The sequence below is a fragment of the Nicotiana tabacum genome, chromosome 19, assembly GCF_000715075.1.
Source record: "Nicotiana tabacum cultivar K326 chromosome 19, ASM71507v2, whole genome shotgun sequence".
Lineage (NCBI taxonomy): Eukaryota > Viridiplantae > Streptophyta > Magnoliopsida > Solanales > Solanaceae > Nicotiana > Nicotiana tabacum.
In genome coordinates, this window is record NC_134098.1 from 43,991,323 (window position 1) to 44,008,636 (window position 17,314).

Here is a 17,314-nt window from a genome sequence, read left to right on the forward strand (position 1 = left end):
ACTTGCAGGAGAATTAAAGCATTTAAATATCGTAATGTATGGAGTACTCATCCCCAATTTATAGAAATAGTAATGTATGGAGTACTCATCCCCATTGTAATGTATGAAGTACTACTTCTCTGGGGTTAAGATAGATACTTACTAGGTACGCGTTAATTTACATACTCATGCTGCACTTCTGCACTAATTGTGCAGGATCTCACAGGTTCATTGATGACCACCTTGGCACATAGGCGCACTCGCTGGAGAGACTTCATGTGAGCTGCATTCCAGGCTACGTATGCACTTGTGACACCAGACTTTTTTTTGGGGGGGGGGGTCTTTCAGTTTATTTATTATTGAGGTTCATGGAAATATTTTTATTTACTCTGTAAATTTTACTTTGTAATGTACAATTAAGGGAAATTATGATTTCAACCCGAACGTCCTGTAGTAGATTTTGGGTCGTAACAGTAAAACATGTCTGCAGGCCGCAGAACTATCGCAGACCCAACCCGAACGTCCTAGTTTAGGGGCACCAATTGTGCAGCCGATTTGCGGACCGCATATCCATTATGCGGTAACTATGCGACCGCAAATTATATTTCGGAGCTTCATTTTTCTAGTTTTATGAACCCGATGATGACGTCCAAATCCACTACTAAAAGATAAATGGACACGGTCGCATGCAATATAATTTAAGCCAACTAGGTCGGGATCGAATCCGCAGGGAGTTAATGTTTGTAATTAGGTTTATATCTAAGCTAGATGTGGGTTTTGAAACTAATTACACTTCCACAAGTTTGGATTTGATTTTTACTTCTAACTATACTATAAAGATTGCAATAATTGAAATTAAGGACAATATTTTTTTTGTTGTTGTTTTTCAAATGTTTAAAGAGACTAGGGTAGTGAGTTCAACCTAGGTGGATATCTAACGGGTAGCAAAATCTAGGGCAAGCTTGATTAGTTAGATTTGTAATATAGTTATCACACCCGGGTACTCACTCTATACCTCTCAGTAGTTTGAGTGATTTTGCCCAATTTGACTTTCTCAAGTCCAAATGGGTATTCATGCAAATCAAGTGATATTGGCTCAAGTTGGGTATTACTATCTCTAGGTTTAACCCTTTAATTAGGGCTATCAATTTTTTGAGTTCACCCCAATTCCTTGTTAGCCTAGTTTTCCTAGACTTAGTCTTTTTTTCTCAAGTAGATACTAAGTCATAAAGGCATGAATCAATGTTTGCAACCATTAATTCTTGAGTTCTAGCAAGGACTAGGCTAAATATCACTAACCCATTTACACTCAAGCCCTATAATCAAATACCCACACTAGGGTTGGGTTACAACCCTAGCTATGGGTTTAGCTACTCATGGAAATAACAGAAATTAAAGATGAAATGAAGATAAAATTCATAATATTAATTTATGGAAGGAAAATCTAATGTTAAGAAGTGAATCTAGTACAAAATTTTCAAAAATATAAAAATCAGCCGTCACAGGTGCTCATACAAAATATAATATAACATAATCTACCCTAAAAATGACAAAAATTTCTATTTATACTAAGCTGATAATATCTTACAAAAATGCCTCTGTGGAGGTTGTGCGGCCGCGTAATCATGAGTGCGGCCTCACTCTTGCTTTCGCGGCCGCATAATTCTGATGCGGTCCGCGTTCTTCTCTTTTAAATCTTGGTAGAACTGAACTTTCGCGGACCGCATAATTCTAAGAGCGGCCGCGCTCTAGATTACACAGCCGCATAAAAGTGATTTGGTCTACGTTCTTGAGTTTGGCTTTGAAAATCCACTCTCTGATTCTTTGTGGGTATTTCTCGATCGCGGCCGCACAATTTCGGTGTGGTCCGCACTTTTCTCTTTTGCTCATGTTATCAGCTCTCTGAATCTCAGGCATCGCGGTCCGCGTAATTTCAATCGTGGTCTGCGTAATTTCAATCGCGGCCACACAGGGACTTCAGCGGCCGCACATTTTTGGTGCGGTTCGCGCTCATCACTTAGCCCAACCTTGGTTTTTGTTCAACTTTTGACTCCTTTGTGAGTTGATTTTGATTTCTTTGGCTTATTTTGAATAATTCCTACAAGCAAGCATATTTCATTAGTTTTCGGGAATATATTCTAGCATTTTTGTCCTAAAACACAAGTAAAAGAGAGCAAATAATAGGTTAAAACCCCTGCTTATCAACTCCCCCAAACTTAAGCTTTTGCTTGTCCTCAAGAAAATAAGGTAATTCCCACCTCCACTAGAAAAAAGGATATTTTAGCTGGCCTAAGGTGAATCAATCATGCATCAATTGAGATTAACGATTACCCTCAACACAAATGAATTATCAACAACACCATGTTTGGACCTTTTAAGTACCATAGTTCTAATGTGACACTAGAGCATCAAGAGATAACTTAATTCACCAAGGAAGTTCGCTCTATCACATAGGTCACTGTGGAACCCAAACTCCTCCTCCTTTACTCTCCACGAGCAAATCTCACTTTAGAATGTAAAACTCAGAACAAGGATTGTGAAGAAGTGCGCTCCAGGTATTGCAGCTTGCCATGGGTGAACTGCATCACCCAAGGCTAGCTTCTCCAGGTATTGCACTGCCTCGACCTCCTCAAACCCTACATATGTGTTCAGTGCGTGGCCATCAAATCGGATTTTAAAGTTCCGGACCTTCATCACCTTTGTACCCTTTTTGATGTGGGCAACATTAGCATAAAATTCCTTAACGATGTATTCATTTGCATCATGCATCCGACAGGCAAACCATTTCCATCATTTTCTTTCTGTAAATTACTGTAGGACATTCGGATTGTGCTGGCTTAGGTCTTTGGTTATGAATTGTCACTCAAGATTGAGTGACCTTTGAGGCCACTATTCCCGAAATTTTCCATACGCCTTCTCGCTTACAAATCTATCAGCCCACACCTCTGGCTTCTTTGATCTAGTCAGGCCTCCCATAATTGTGTCACCCCCTCTCCCGTCATCCGGGACCTCATCATCATCATCTAAAATTATTGGGGTAGCTATTGTGGCAGGTGTTGTAGCAGGTGAGAAAGATGGTTTAGATGCCTGACTACCTCCCTCTGAGCCATCAGAAGAACTAGAGGAGGAGGTAGGTTCATCGACTAAATAGAGTCTGTCGGGGAATTGTTGTGATTGTGCCCCCGGTTGTGGTTGTACATAATCCCCCTCAGAAGTTTCTCGGGATGGGAGGTATTCACTGGTGTCTGAGGATTCCGGAGGTGGTCTATTGAGAGTAGTCTTTTTGCCCAAGACTTTCTGGATTGATAGTGGCATGCTAGGTTTTCCTCTACCCGACCACGGGAGGCTCTACCCTCCCTTTGGAAGTATCACCTCGACCACATGAACGCACCATTGTCTGCAACAAAAAAGTAGTGAAAGTCAGTAAGAATTGGGGTTCAACATGTGTTATTGAATTATAGTTGGAAAGAAAGACACTGCTTCTCAGAACAGGATAGCGCGGACCACATAAAACGGAGTGCGGCCATAGACTGCCCATCGCGGATCGCACAAAAATAAGTGCGGTCGCGGACTGCCCATCACGGACCGCACAAAAATGAGTGCGGCCGCATAATATTCATCGCGGACCGCACAAAATTGAGTGCGGTCGCGAAGATCCCAAGTTCAAACTACTGGTTCTCTGAAGTTACCTCAGCGCGGATCACATACTTTTGAGTGCGGCCGCGAAAATCCATCGCGGACCACACAAAATTGAGTGCGGCCGCATAATCGATTTGTTGGGTCTCTGAAGTTTAATTGTGCGGACCGCATAAAATTGAGTGCGGCTGCGAAAACCAACTGCGGACCGCACAAAATTGAGTGCAGCCGCACAAACATAGCAATGACAAGTCCCTTCAACCTAGGGTATCGCGGACCGCACAATTCTGTATGCATCTGCATAGCCTAGCGCGGACCGCATAAACATGTGTGCGGCCACGCAATTCAAATCAGAGCAGCACTGAAGTATGATTATTACTAGGGTAAATTGTTTCCAAAAATTAGCCATGAATAGTGTTCCCGATCAGAAATGATAGAAATTGGAGTGCCATACAACCTGACTATTTCTTTGAGATATAATTGAGCATACTGTTCTGCTGTTTCGGTAGCCTTAACGGGCAAAAAGTGGGCTAATTTCGTGAGTCGATCCACAATCACCCAAATCGAGTCAAACTTACGAGGAGTGCAAGGTAGCCCTACCACAAAGTCCATATTAATCATTTTCCACTTCAACATTGGAATTTCTATATTCTGTGCCAACCCACCGGGCCTTTGGTGTTCGGCCTTCACTTGCTGACAATTTGGACATCTCGCCACAAAGTCTGCTACATTCTTTCTCATATCATTCCACCAATAGACTTCCTTAAGATCATGATACATTTTCGTAGATTCCGAGTGCACATAATATCTAGAAGTGTGAGCCTCGGTCATAATTCTTTCCCGGAGACCATCTACATTTGGAACACATAGACACCCTTGGTACCTTAGTGTACCATCACCTATGCCAAGAGAAAAGGCCATGGTCTTATGTTTATAAATCCCCTCTTTCAATTGTGCCCAAAATGGATCGTTGTATTATTTCTCCTTGAATTCAACAACAAGTGATGATTCAGCCCTATTTTTCCCAATCACCCCTCCTTCACTAGAGTCTGCAAGACGAACCCCCAAACTAGCCAATCGGTAACTTCCTTGGCCAACGACCTTTGATATGCCTCCAAGTGTGCTAAACTACCCAGAGATTTCCGGCTAAGAGCATCTGCCACAACATTATACTTCCCCAGATGATATAGAATGTCAATGTCATAGTCCTTGAGTAACTCAAGCCATCTTCTCTGCCTCAAATTCAATTCTTTCTACTTGAAAATATATTGAAGTCTCTTATGGTCCGTGAATATATCCACATGGACCCAATATAAATAATGACGCAAAATTTTTAATGCAAATACCACCGCCGCAAGTTCTAAGTCATGTGTTGGATAGTTCATTTCATGATTCTTGAGTTGCTTAGATGTATATGCTATCACCTTGCCATATTGCATTAATACACACTGAAGTCCGATTCTCGAAGCATCACAATATACTACAAACCCATCTGTACCGTCTGGTAGAGTCAACACTGGTGACGTAGTCAATCTCGATTTCAACTCTTGGAAGCTCCTTTCACAAGCATCTGACCATTGGAACTTAATTGCCTTATGCGTCAATTTAGTCAACTGAGAGGCAAGAGTAGAGAACCCCTCCACAAACTTTCTGTAATACCCAACTAAGCCTAAGAAACTGCGAATCTCTATTGGAATTGTAGGCCTCGGCCAATTCTTCACAACTGCAATTTTCTGAGGATCAACCTTAATTCCTTCACTAGAGACAACATGACCCAAGAATGTGACAGATTCAAGCAAAAATTCACACTTTGAAAACTTTGCTTATAACTTGTGCTGATATAGGGTTTTCAGAACTACCCTGATATGATCATCACGGTCCTCTCGATTTCGTGAATATACAAGAAAAGCACCAATGAACACTATCACAAAGGAGTCAAGAAAAGGCTTGAAGACTCGATTCATAAGATCCATGAAAGCTGCTGGGGCATTTATTATCCCAAAAGACATCACCAAAAATTCAAAGTGCCCATATCGATGTCTAAAAGCTATTTTCGGAACATCTCCCTGATCTTCAATTGGTGATACCCGGATCGTAAATGAATTTTGGAGAAGTACTTAGCACATTACAATTGGTCAAACAAATCATATATCCTTGGCAGTGGGTACTTATTCTTGACCGTGACATTGTTAAGCTGCCGATAGTCAATACATATTCTTAGTGACCCATCTTTCTTCTTTTTAAAAAGGACCGGTGTGCCCCAAGGAGACACACTCGTCCGGATGAAACCCTTTTCTAACAAGTCCTCTAGATGCTCCTTTAATTCCTTCAATTCTGTCGGTGCCATTCTGTAGGGTGGAATAGATATAGGATGCGTGTCTAGCATTACATCAATCCCAAAATCAATCTCCCTGTCTGGTGGGATCCGAGGGAGCTCTTCCGGAAAGACTCCCAAAAATTCATTCACAACAGGCATGAACTCGAGTGTAGGTGCCTCAGCACCGGTGTCCGTAACCCGGACTAAATGATAAATACATCCCTTGTTGATCATCTTCGTGGCCTTAAGATAAGAAATAAACCTACCCTTCAGCACCACATCATCCTCCTTCCACTCAATGACTGGCTTATTCGGAAATTTGAACCTAACAGTCCCGGTTCTTCAATCAAGCTTGGAAAAACATGAATAAAGATAGTCCATCCCCATCATTACATCAAAATCGACCATCCCAAATTCAATGAGATCGGCCATGGTGTCCCGACCATGCAACGTGACAACACAATCCCTATAAACCTGTGCGGCCAAAATAAACTCACCAACCGGAGTAGATACAGAGAACGTCTCATGAATTCTGCCCTGAATGCTGACCTGATGGCGGTGCACTAACCGAAGACTAAGCAGAGGATTGAGATGGCCCTCATGACCCTCCCCTGAATGCTGACCTGCTGCCACCAGAAGAACCACCAAAGTTGCCCGTATACCGGGCCTTATTACTACCCTCTCACTCCATTCTGTTCCTCAATTTGCGGATCTCTGTGGCTTGAGCGAATGCCACCATCATCCCATAGTTCATATCAGAATTCAAGGCAGCTATAACGCCTCATTAATTACCAAGGGACTAAGTCCCTGCACAAACCGTCTCACTCTAGCCTCCATAGTGGGCAACATGTAAATAGCATACTTGGACAGGTGCGTGAATCCCATATGGTACTCCACACACTCAGGCTACCTTGCCTCAGGCTCTCGAACTCAACAGCATAGGCTGCCTTAGTATTGGCAGGCAAGAAAAGATCAATGAAGGCATCTTCAAACTCACCCCTCCTCGTCGAAGGGCTCCCCTCCTCACGGGACTCCTCCCATAGCTCAATCAAAGAATATGCTGCCTCCTCAGTGCCTCTGTCTCAGTAGCATGCATAACTCGGAGAGTCTTGTGCATCTAATCAATGAAGTCCTTGGGTCCTTATCTGGGTTACTACCCATGAACACTAGAGGATCCAACTGGAGAAACCTGTTCACCCTGGAACTAGCAGAATCCTTAGCTGACTAGAAGAAGTGGGTGCAACATTTGGTCTCTATGCCTGGGAAGCCACTATTTGAGCCAAGATCTGTATGGATCCCTTATGATCCCCATCAGAAACACCGGAATCGGAAGATGGAGCTGGAGGTGGAACTGGTATATCAGTTGGAGGGACCATTGCACCCTCAGAAGGTGTAGGGGCAGGTGTGGTCTGATCAGTTGTAGTAGAATTAGGCAGTGTAGTAACTAGAGGAATATTCTTACTCCTTGGGGTAACTAGAGGCATCATTAAATATAGAATCAACTACCACTTCTGGGGTGACATTAGCTCTTTGGCTAGTTCTTGCCTTCTTCTTAGGTGCCATATACTGAAAGTTAGAGCAAAGCACGAGTTAAAGGAGGAACAATCTTACAATCAGCTTTATCGTACGATCGAGAACATGAAATAAGGGTATTATTCCTAATTGCCCAAGTAGCATCCTAATTATAGATGTTATCGACAACACACCGATAAGAAGGACTCTACTAGACATGGCTCCGAGACATCCTAAGACACTTTGAAACCTGGCTCTGATACCAAGTTTGTCAAACCCAGAACTCGGGAGGCGTGACCAGCGCTCAACCGATCAAGCCTATTAAATTTTCTTCTACCCAAACTCATCCATGAATAAAGAGAATACATATTTTCTTTAATTAGACAATATGGTGATCATGCTGCAATACCCATTTCTTACCATTAGTTACATCATTTAAGAGTCTTAAATTTCACACACATTTTCATGGTCTAAAGTGGAATAAGAAATTCAAACACAACATAACATTGTTTGACTTCCCCAGCACCAACATACAATCTACACTTTTTCTACGGAGCCTCTAATAGATATAGTAGAGTATTATGATAATGCCGACAACAAGGCCCTGGTTATACCTCAAACATAATACATGAGGAACAAAAGATACATGACCCCAAAATGGAGTGGGGCTCACCAAGTCTGATGGGAAGAGGGTGTACCGCTATCACTGATCTGTGTCTTCTACTGTGGAACTACCTGCATTCATTGAAGATGCATCGCTCCCAGTAGAAGGGACGTTAGTACATATGGAATAGTACTAGTATGAATGAAAAAGCACCCTCTCAATAGAAAGATAAATAATACGAGAAAGTACAATCATAATATCAGTGGAAGCCTCAAACAACACCAATACTTAAATTAGGATCAAGAAAATGTTCAAATAAATTTCCATATTTAAGTTGGGAGGGTTTTATTACCAATATTCCACCATTCATGATTCCAATATTCACAATGCCAATACTACCGTACTTTTAGCATGGAGTCCGATCACAACCCGATCGGCTAGGCCGTCTCATTCGAGACATCAACCACAATCATAATTTCTAGCACAATCACCATCATGTGTGCGGCATGGCGTCCGATCACGACCCGATCGGCTAGGCCGTCTCATTCTAGACATCATCCTTCTTATACCAATCATCTCATTTCGTACTTCTTTCACATCTTTTCATTTCATTGGCACTAGTGGCTACAATTATAAAATCATTATTGGCACGTTGACCGTATTTAATATTTCATGCTCACCTTTTTCACTTTCAAACATGATCATCATCATCCATGACAAGGCATTTCAAATAAATATTTTTAGTACACATGTGAGCAATTAAGATTCTTAGGCACATAGAGGTCTTTCACAAAATTTGGCATAATAGCCTTCGTTTGAATATGACTTGAAGTCGCAACATTATTAATGTGCAACCCATACTTTGAACATATTCTCAAATGATAACATAATATGATAAAAGCATTTTGGGGATACATATTGAACATATATCTTTCAACACAAGCTTATTCGGAATAGCCATTTTCATAATGAACAATTCGAGACTTACATAAATTATATGAATAACGTGGGATTTAATTATAGGAGAGGAGTTTAGCCAACATACCTCTATTTGAGCTTTCCTTAAATTACTACAACGTTCCGAAAATCCTAGAAATCCCAATCTATTTTGAGACATAATAAAATTGAAGACAAATTAGGAAGATATTCATGGTTTCAGCTCATATGAGCATTTTATCATACACTAGGTGTGCAAATTTGGCTACAAGGTTCTTCTACAAGGTTTCCTTCATTCCATAACCCAATCTTTACTTATTTGAGCCCAACAATCTTTCCACAAACCTTATTGGTAGATGCACGTATATATAATACTCTTACACCCAAGAATTATACTCTTAATCCCCCATCTTTTACTCCAAACTCGAAATTGAAGAATTGGGGAAAACAATTCTTACCTCTTTGAAGCCCTAGCAAGATCCTTGTAAAATCTTTAAAACTTGAACAAGAATTGATGGACAATTGACGAGGTCTTCACTTTCTCTCTATAAGATGCTCTCACCACTCTCTAAAATATCAGATGAACCCCTTCAAAATGACCCCCAAAGGCTATTTATCAAAATGGGGTCGGGTTACAAAAATTAGAAAAAATAGCTGCCCCGACACAAGTCTGCGGTCGTAGATGCGTCCGCATAATGCTTCTGCGGTCCGCAGAATAGGCCACATAATTGCCCTCCGGAATTGGGCAAAACTGACTCAGTCTGCGGTGATTATGTGGCCTGCAGACCAGTTATGCGGTTGCATAATGCACCGCAGAACTGGTATGCGGTCGCATAATGCGCCGCAACCCTGATCTCCCAATTTGCCTAACCTGCTTCACTTGGCGGCCATTATGTGGTCCGCAAAGTGATTCTGCGGTCGTATAGTGGGTCACATAAATGTTTTTTTTTCTGCCCAAAATATTCCTTTACTCATCAGCACATTGTTCAACCCAAAAGGTCCGAGCCGCAGCGAGCTTGCGAGCCACGAAGAATTTCAACAATCCTAAAAAACGTAAGCCTACTTCGGCACCACGAAACCTTAAATTCCCTTACAAAATCTTACAGGGCCTTACATTCTCCCCCACATAGGATCATTCGTCCTCGAATGACGGTCAAAATCCGTCATTAGCATTCAATGTGGCCCAACTATTAATTCACATGCACCAGTAGTTTCAGAATTTGGCTAACTCCCTAAATTTCAAAAAACGTTCGCCAGAGTCTCCCCTGTAACTGGGCCTATCCACCTGTCATAGAATCCCAGAAACCAATCCTAACAACATATACATAACCGATGATGCAATATAACACAAGAACAACATCAATCGTGGCCTCATAAGCAATATATTAACAGAAAAGGAACACCCTTAACATCAACTGTACAAATGATACATAATTCATAGAAGGTAACTCTTAGAATTTTCATAGAATACAACTTTATAAATACATGGCTATTCAAACAAATAAGGATATTTTTACTTCATTTCTTCCTCGGTCTCCCAAGTAGCTCTTCAATCTGTTGGTTTCGCCATAGCACTTTCACGGAGGCAATTTCTTTATTTCTCAACTTTCAGACTTGCCGATCAATAATAGAAACTGGAATCTCTTCATAAGTCAATTTATCATTAACCTCAATAGTCTCAACCGGAACAATGAGTTTCGGGTCTCCCACTACTTTCTTCAACATAGACACATGAAACACCGGGTGCACTAATGACATCTCAGGTGGTAGCTCAAGCTTGTACGCTACCTCACCAATCCTCTGAATGATTCTGTATAGTACGACATACCTCAGACTTAATTTCCCTTTATTACGAAATCGCATTACACCTTTCATGGGGAAAACTTTCAAGAATACCCAATCATCTTCTTCGAACTCTAAATCCCTACGACGAACATCTGAATAAGACTTGTGACGACTCTGAGCAGTCTTTAACTGCTCCTTAATGATCTTAACTTTTTCCATAGCCTGATGCACGAGGTCTGGCCCTATCAACTCTTCTTCCCCAATCTCGAACCACCCAATGAGAGATCTAGATCTCCTTCCAAATAAAGCCTCGAACAGTTCCATCTGAATGCTAGCATGATAATTATTGTTGTAGGCAAATTCTATGAGTGGAAAATGATCATCCCAGCTAACTTTGAAGTCTAGAACACAAGCGTGCAACATATCCTCGAGCATCTGAATTGTCTGCTCTGCCTGTTCATCTGTCTGCGGATGAAAGGATGTACTGAGATTCACCTAAGTACACAAACCTTGCTGAAATGTATTCCAAAAATTAGCCGTAAACTGTGCCCCCCGAACACGTAAGCCTACTTTGGCAGCACGAAACTTTAAATTCCTTTAAAAATTTTACGGGGCATTACAAGGTAGTCCCCAAAACTGCACCTACGCTCTATATGGTCGTAAGGACGGGGAGGCTTCACTAGACGTGGTTACATGTACTTTATCAATGAATTCTCATTATGTGTATGTGTTGATCCATCCTAGTTCTACACTGTCATATGTTACTCCATTTGTTGATATTAAGTTTGGGATAAAACCGGAATCCATTAAACCTTTCGAGGTATCCACCCCAGTTAGTGATTCAGTAGTAGCTAGGTATGTTTTTAGAGGTTGCATTGCTATGATTGGCAACCGTAGTACTACCTCTCACTTGATTGAGTTAGAAATTGTTTACTTTCATGTTATACTTGGTGTCGATTGATTGTCTTCTTGCTATTATAATGTTTGTAGTAGATTAAAGGTCGTCCAGTTCAATATTCAAGAAGGGTCAACTATTGAATGGAAAGGTGTTTCTGCATCGCCAAAAGGTAGATTTATTTCGTATATTAAGGCAAGGAAGATGATCGCCAATGGATGCTAATATCATATAGTTCATGTTCGAGACATAGAGAAGGGAACACCGACTATTGAATCAGTTCATGTAGTGAACGAGTTCCCTAAAATATTTCTAGATAAGCTTACAGGTCTTCCTCTAGAACGGGAACTTGTTCAAGCAGCTTCACGATGCCAAGTGTTTCTGGAAGATAGACTTGAGATTAGGCTACCATCAGGTTAGGTTCAGAGAGTGTGACATACCTAAGACAGTGTTCAGAATCAGGTATGGCCATTACTATTTTCTAATGAAGTCGTTCGGGCTGACTAATGTCCCAACGGTGTTTATGGATCTCATGAACAACGTATTTAGGCCTTATCCAGACATGTTTGTTATAGTGTTTATTGATGGTATTCTAGTATACTCCAAGTCTAAATACAGAACATGCAGAGCATCTACGCACAGTGTTGGGTATCCTTCACAACTAGAAGTTATAATCCAAATTCTCGAAGAGCGAATTCTAGTTGAGTTCGGTAGCATTCCTTGTACATATAGTATCATGAGAGGGCATCAAAGTAGATGGTCAAAAGCTATAGGCAGTGAAGAATTGGACAAAATCTACGACACCAACTAAGGTAGGTAGTTTTCAGGGTTTTGTAGGGTATTACAGGAGGTTCGTAAAAGGGTTTTCTTCCCTTGCAGCGCCTATGACTAGATTAACACCAAAAGCAGCCAAATTTTAGTGGTTAAATGAATGTGAGCAGACTTTCCAGGAATTCAAGAACTGGTTGATTACAGCTCCGGTTATTACACTTCCAGAGGGATCCAAGGGTTATGTTATTTACTGTGACACTTCTCGGATTGGCCTAGGTTGTGTACTGATGCAGCACGAAAAGGTAATTGCTTATGTTCTAGATGATTGAAGAAGCACGAGCAAAATTATCATACACGTGACTTGGAGCTATCAGTAGTTATTTATGCACTGATGATTTGGAGGCACTATCTCTATGGCGTTAATGTTGATATCGATACAGATAATAAGAGCCTCCAGTACATATTTAAGTAGAAGGAGTTGAAGTTGCAGCAGAGATGGTGGTTAGATCTTCTAAAGGACTACGACATTGACATTCTTTATCATCCAGTTAAATCTAATGTTGTAGCACATGCTCTCAGTCGTAAGTCCATCGGGAGTTTAGCGTATTTGCAGCCTCATTAAAGGGAGTTAGCTGATGAACTCTTTCAGTTAGCCAATTTTTGAGTTAGATTGATTGATTTAGAGGATGCAGAAGTTGTACTTCAGAATACAACTACCACTTGTTTAGTGAATGAAATGAAATAGAAGCAATATGAAAATCCAGTTCTAATTGAGTAAAATCAGGTAGCCTAGAAAAAGAAAAAAGTCACCTTAGAGAGTTACTAGTGACAGAGTCCTCAAATATAAAATTATGCTTTGTGTTGTAGACGTCGCAGGGTTACACAGGCAAATCATGGTAGAAGCATATCATTCCAGGTACACCATTCATCCTGGCTCTACTAAGATGTATTATGATCTTAAGCGGATTTACTGGTGGGATAGAATGAAACGTGACATAGCAGAGTTCGTGGCCTAGTGTCCTAACTACCAGCAGGTAACGTTTGAACACCAGAAGTCTAGAGGTTTGTTACAGGAGATAAAGATCCCAACTTGGAAGTGGAAAGCAGTGAATATGGACTATATCACACGCCTGCCTCGTACGCGATGCAGGTATGATTCTAGTTGGGTTATAGATGACAGGCTTAGTAAATCAGCTCCTTTTTTGCCTGTTAGAAATACCTATGCAACATAAGATTACACTAGATTGTATATCATGGAGATTGTACTCCTCCATGGTATTCCAATATCAATCATTTCAGATAGAGGCGCAAAGTTTATAGCTAACCTTTGGCGATCATTCCAGAAAGGTTTGGGGACGCATGTGAATTTGAGTACAACCTTTCATCTCCAAATAGATGGACAAGCCGAGCGAACCATACAAATGCTTGTGGACATGTCAAGGGAAGTGTATTATATTTCAAAGGTAGTTAGTATGAACACTTACCATTAATAGAGTTTGCATACAACAATAGTTATCATTCCAACATACAGATGGCGCCTTATGAAGCTTTGTACGAGTGCAAGTTCAGATCATACATAGGATGGTTCAAAGTTTGTGAGTCTCAGTTGATAGAACAAGATTTGATCCAACAGGAAGTGGATAAGGTTATTCCACTCGGGAAGAGATTGCTTGCAGCCCAAAGTCGACAGAAGTCATACGCAGACAACTGACATTACGATCTAGTGTTATAGGTTGGCGATTGGGGGTTACTGAAGGTGTCACTTATGAAAGGCGTTAAGATGTTCAGAACGAAGGGAAATATTAGCCCTAGTTATATAGGTCCATACCAGATCATCAGGCGAGTTGATCGTGTAGCATATGAGTTGGACCTTACAGCTTACATTCAGGAGGTACATCTAGTATTTCATGTATCCATGCTTCGAAAGTGTCTGGGAGATCCTTCCAGAGTTGTACCAGTTGATGATGTACAAATCACTGAGCATTTGACTTATGAGGAGGTACTTGTTGCCATTTTGGATCTGCAAGTTCGTCGATTGAGGACGAAAGATATTCCTTTAGTGAAAGTGTTATGGCGGAGCAATAATGTGGAAGAGATGACTTAGGAAGCTGAGAAAGATATGAGAGCCGTATATCCGCATCTATTCTCTACACCAGGTATGTAGAGGATCTTTGCTTAATGCTTTTGTATACCTCAGTCAACATTCTAGGACGAATGTTCTTGGGGGAGGGGGGGGTGTTACACCCCGTACTTCTGTGATGTTGTATATTGTTTAAATGACTTGATAAGCATGATTTAAAAGAGTTTAAAGTAATAATATGATTGTATATAATGTTTGGATATAGAATATAAAGATTGGTAAAAATCAGATTTAAGTTGCGGAAAAACAAACTAAGGATTTGCCTTGTAACGAAATATTTTGAGAAATTAATTTCATGTGTTATATGAGGTGTTTTAGAGACATATTATATACCAAATTGAAGTTCTTGGAATTTAGTTTCCAATTCTCTTGATTTATCATTCATACGACGTCCGAATAAAGAGATATGAGCGTCGGGGAAGGGTAGGTGAAGCACACATGTGGTTGACCTTTCAACCTTACTATAAATAGAATACTTAGTCTTATTTTTCCTCATTTTCCAGAAAATTAATTTACAAGCAGGCTTACATAGCTCTACAAGAAGTTCCTTAGGGGTTTGAAGCATGTCCATCATCCGCAACTCAAAATCAAGAAGCAAACACATCAACGCGATACTTGCGATATGGGTAAGACTTTGCCATCCTCCTCTCTCCTTATAACTCAAGTTTTGGAAAGATCTTCTTGGATAAGCAATAGTTTAACCTCTTTATTTTAGATATATAAGCACTAGGAAGAGTGTGGACCAAAGGGAACAAGGTTTGGAAGCAAGAACACAAGAGGTATGCAGGGTTTTCATTTTGTTTTCGGCATGATTTGATTTAGCTATGTTCTAGCCTTTCTTCTTGATATTTTAAGAGTTTTTTCAAGGTAAATTTCAGAATTTATTGTATCCTGGTATAGTATTCAATTCCATATGTGAGTACGGAAGAAACTAGTTTAGGTTAGAACTTCAAAACACAATAAAAACAAAAAGGGCAAATCGCCCATTTGACCTATGCCGTCCGGACTTTCGTTTGTTCCATTCCTTTGATGTTTTTATCTATAACTAACCCCCATATGATCGTAATAACTTCATTTAAGATTATATAAGCTTTATTATCGTGTTTTGATGCTTGGAGTATTCCTAAATCATAGTTAGGCTTTCATATCACAAGTTAACCACTATAACAATAGTTAAGCATGTTATATACACGTATATAGCTATAATTTGCATGGCATGACTATGCATGAGGCTAGTTTATCCCGTCACGCCAGATATGTACCAGTTAAGATAGACTGAACTCGCTGTGAACCTTTTTGATTAGTTTAGTTTCAGCATAAATTTCAGTTCAGTTCTAGATCAGTTGCTAGTTTAGACTGTTGTTTAGCTTTTATGCTTTCCACCCTACATATTTTGTACATATCGTACTCACGTCCCTTCCAGGGCACTATGTTTCATACCGCGCAGGTACAGATAGATCAGCATTTGAGCCACATCAGTAAGCCATCCACCAGCTGTTGGAGTCACTCTGCTTACTCCCGGAGTTACTTATCTTTTGGTATGTGTACAGTCAATTAGTTTGGGTATGGCGGGGCCCTGTCCCATCCAGTACTTGTTCAGTTCAACACTCTTAGAGTCTTGTAGATATGTACATATGCAGTTAGTTATTTTAATATGTCAACTTGTGTTAGCCTTGTCGACTTTCCAGAATGTACAGTTCTTATCAGCTATGCTTATACTTGTTCAATGTGTTAGTTTATACTCATGATTAGTAGATTATCAATAGGTTTAGTGATGATCAACACTTAGTGTTTGTTATCCGTCGCAGCCCTAGGTTGGGTCGTGACAAACATGGCATGAAAGTAGTTCAGTCCTAGGGTGTCTACAAGCCGTGTCTAGTAGAGTCTTGTTCAGGAGTATGATGCACGCCATACTTATGAACAGGAGGCTACAGGGCATTATAGGATGGTTGTCATTTTTTCTTCTCCAGATCGTGCGATAGAGCTATGTTATAAGAATTCAGTCTTCTAACAAAACATTTTATATATAACGATGTCGTCGGATGGACTCACAGCTACCCAGAAGAGCAAAGTCGTTGCTGGCCAGGGTACTAGCTGAGTACCCCTTGAGTTAGATGAGCATGAGGAGTCCACACATGAGGTTCCATCTGGATCTTCAGAAATTCCGTGTGTTCAGGGAGAGATTGTTGACTAGCATTGTAGCTACTCAGGCCAGACTGCAGCATACATGTCATTAGAGTTACAATACAGGTTCTAGGATTCGTGATTTGCTCAGATTAAAACCTCCAGCTTTCACGGGATCTAGTATAGCAGAGGATCCATAGGAGTGTCTAGACAGAATATCTAGAGCCCTCAGATTTATACATGCCATAGATACAGAGTTAGTTGAATTGGAAGCATATAGATTAAACGATATAGCAGCTGGTTGGTATACCACTTAGGAGATGTCTAGGGGATAAAATGCTACATGGTGGGAGTTCTTAGAGGCATTCCTCCATAATTACATACCTACAACGATATGTAAAGCATGATTGGATCACTTCTTGACATTGAGATTGGGGGTTTGAGTGTTGTAGACTACAACATTCACTTTAATTCTTTGGTGAGGTTTGCTCCTACAGTTGTATTAGACATGGAGGATAAGGTACAGAGGTATGTAGCGGGACTTGGCCCTTACTTAGTAAATAAGTGTATGACTGTATCTATGCAGTCAGGTATGGACATTAAATGTATTCAGTT

The 17,314-nt window shown here is 40.6% G+C and overlaps 1 protein-coding gene across 1 annotated transcript; it reads left to right on the forward strand.

Moving 5' to 3' along the window:
* Positions 1-13,966: 13,966 nt before the first annotated feature.
* LOC142173449 (uncharacterized) lies at positions 13,967-14,539 on the forward strand. Its single transcript, XM_075239041.1, has 2 exons — positions 13,967-14,080; positions 14,168-14,539. The coding sequence occupies exons 1-2, from the start codon at positions 13,967-13,969 to the stop codon at positions 14,537-14,539; spliced, it is 486 nt and encodes a 161-aa protein (XP_075095142.1).
* Positions 14,540-17,314: the final 2,775 nt, after the last annotated feature.

Bases quoted from the DNA above. Each gene is read 5' to 3' on its own strand.
- LOC142173449 (XM_075239041.1), top strand. From the start codon at position 13,967: ATGGCGCCTTATGAAGCTTTGTACGAGTGCAAGTTCAGATCATACATA. The intron at 14,081-14,167 runs GTTATTCCACTC...CTAGTGTTATAG, and splicing joins TCCAACAGGAAGTGGATAAG to GTTGGCGATTGGGGGTTACT.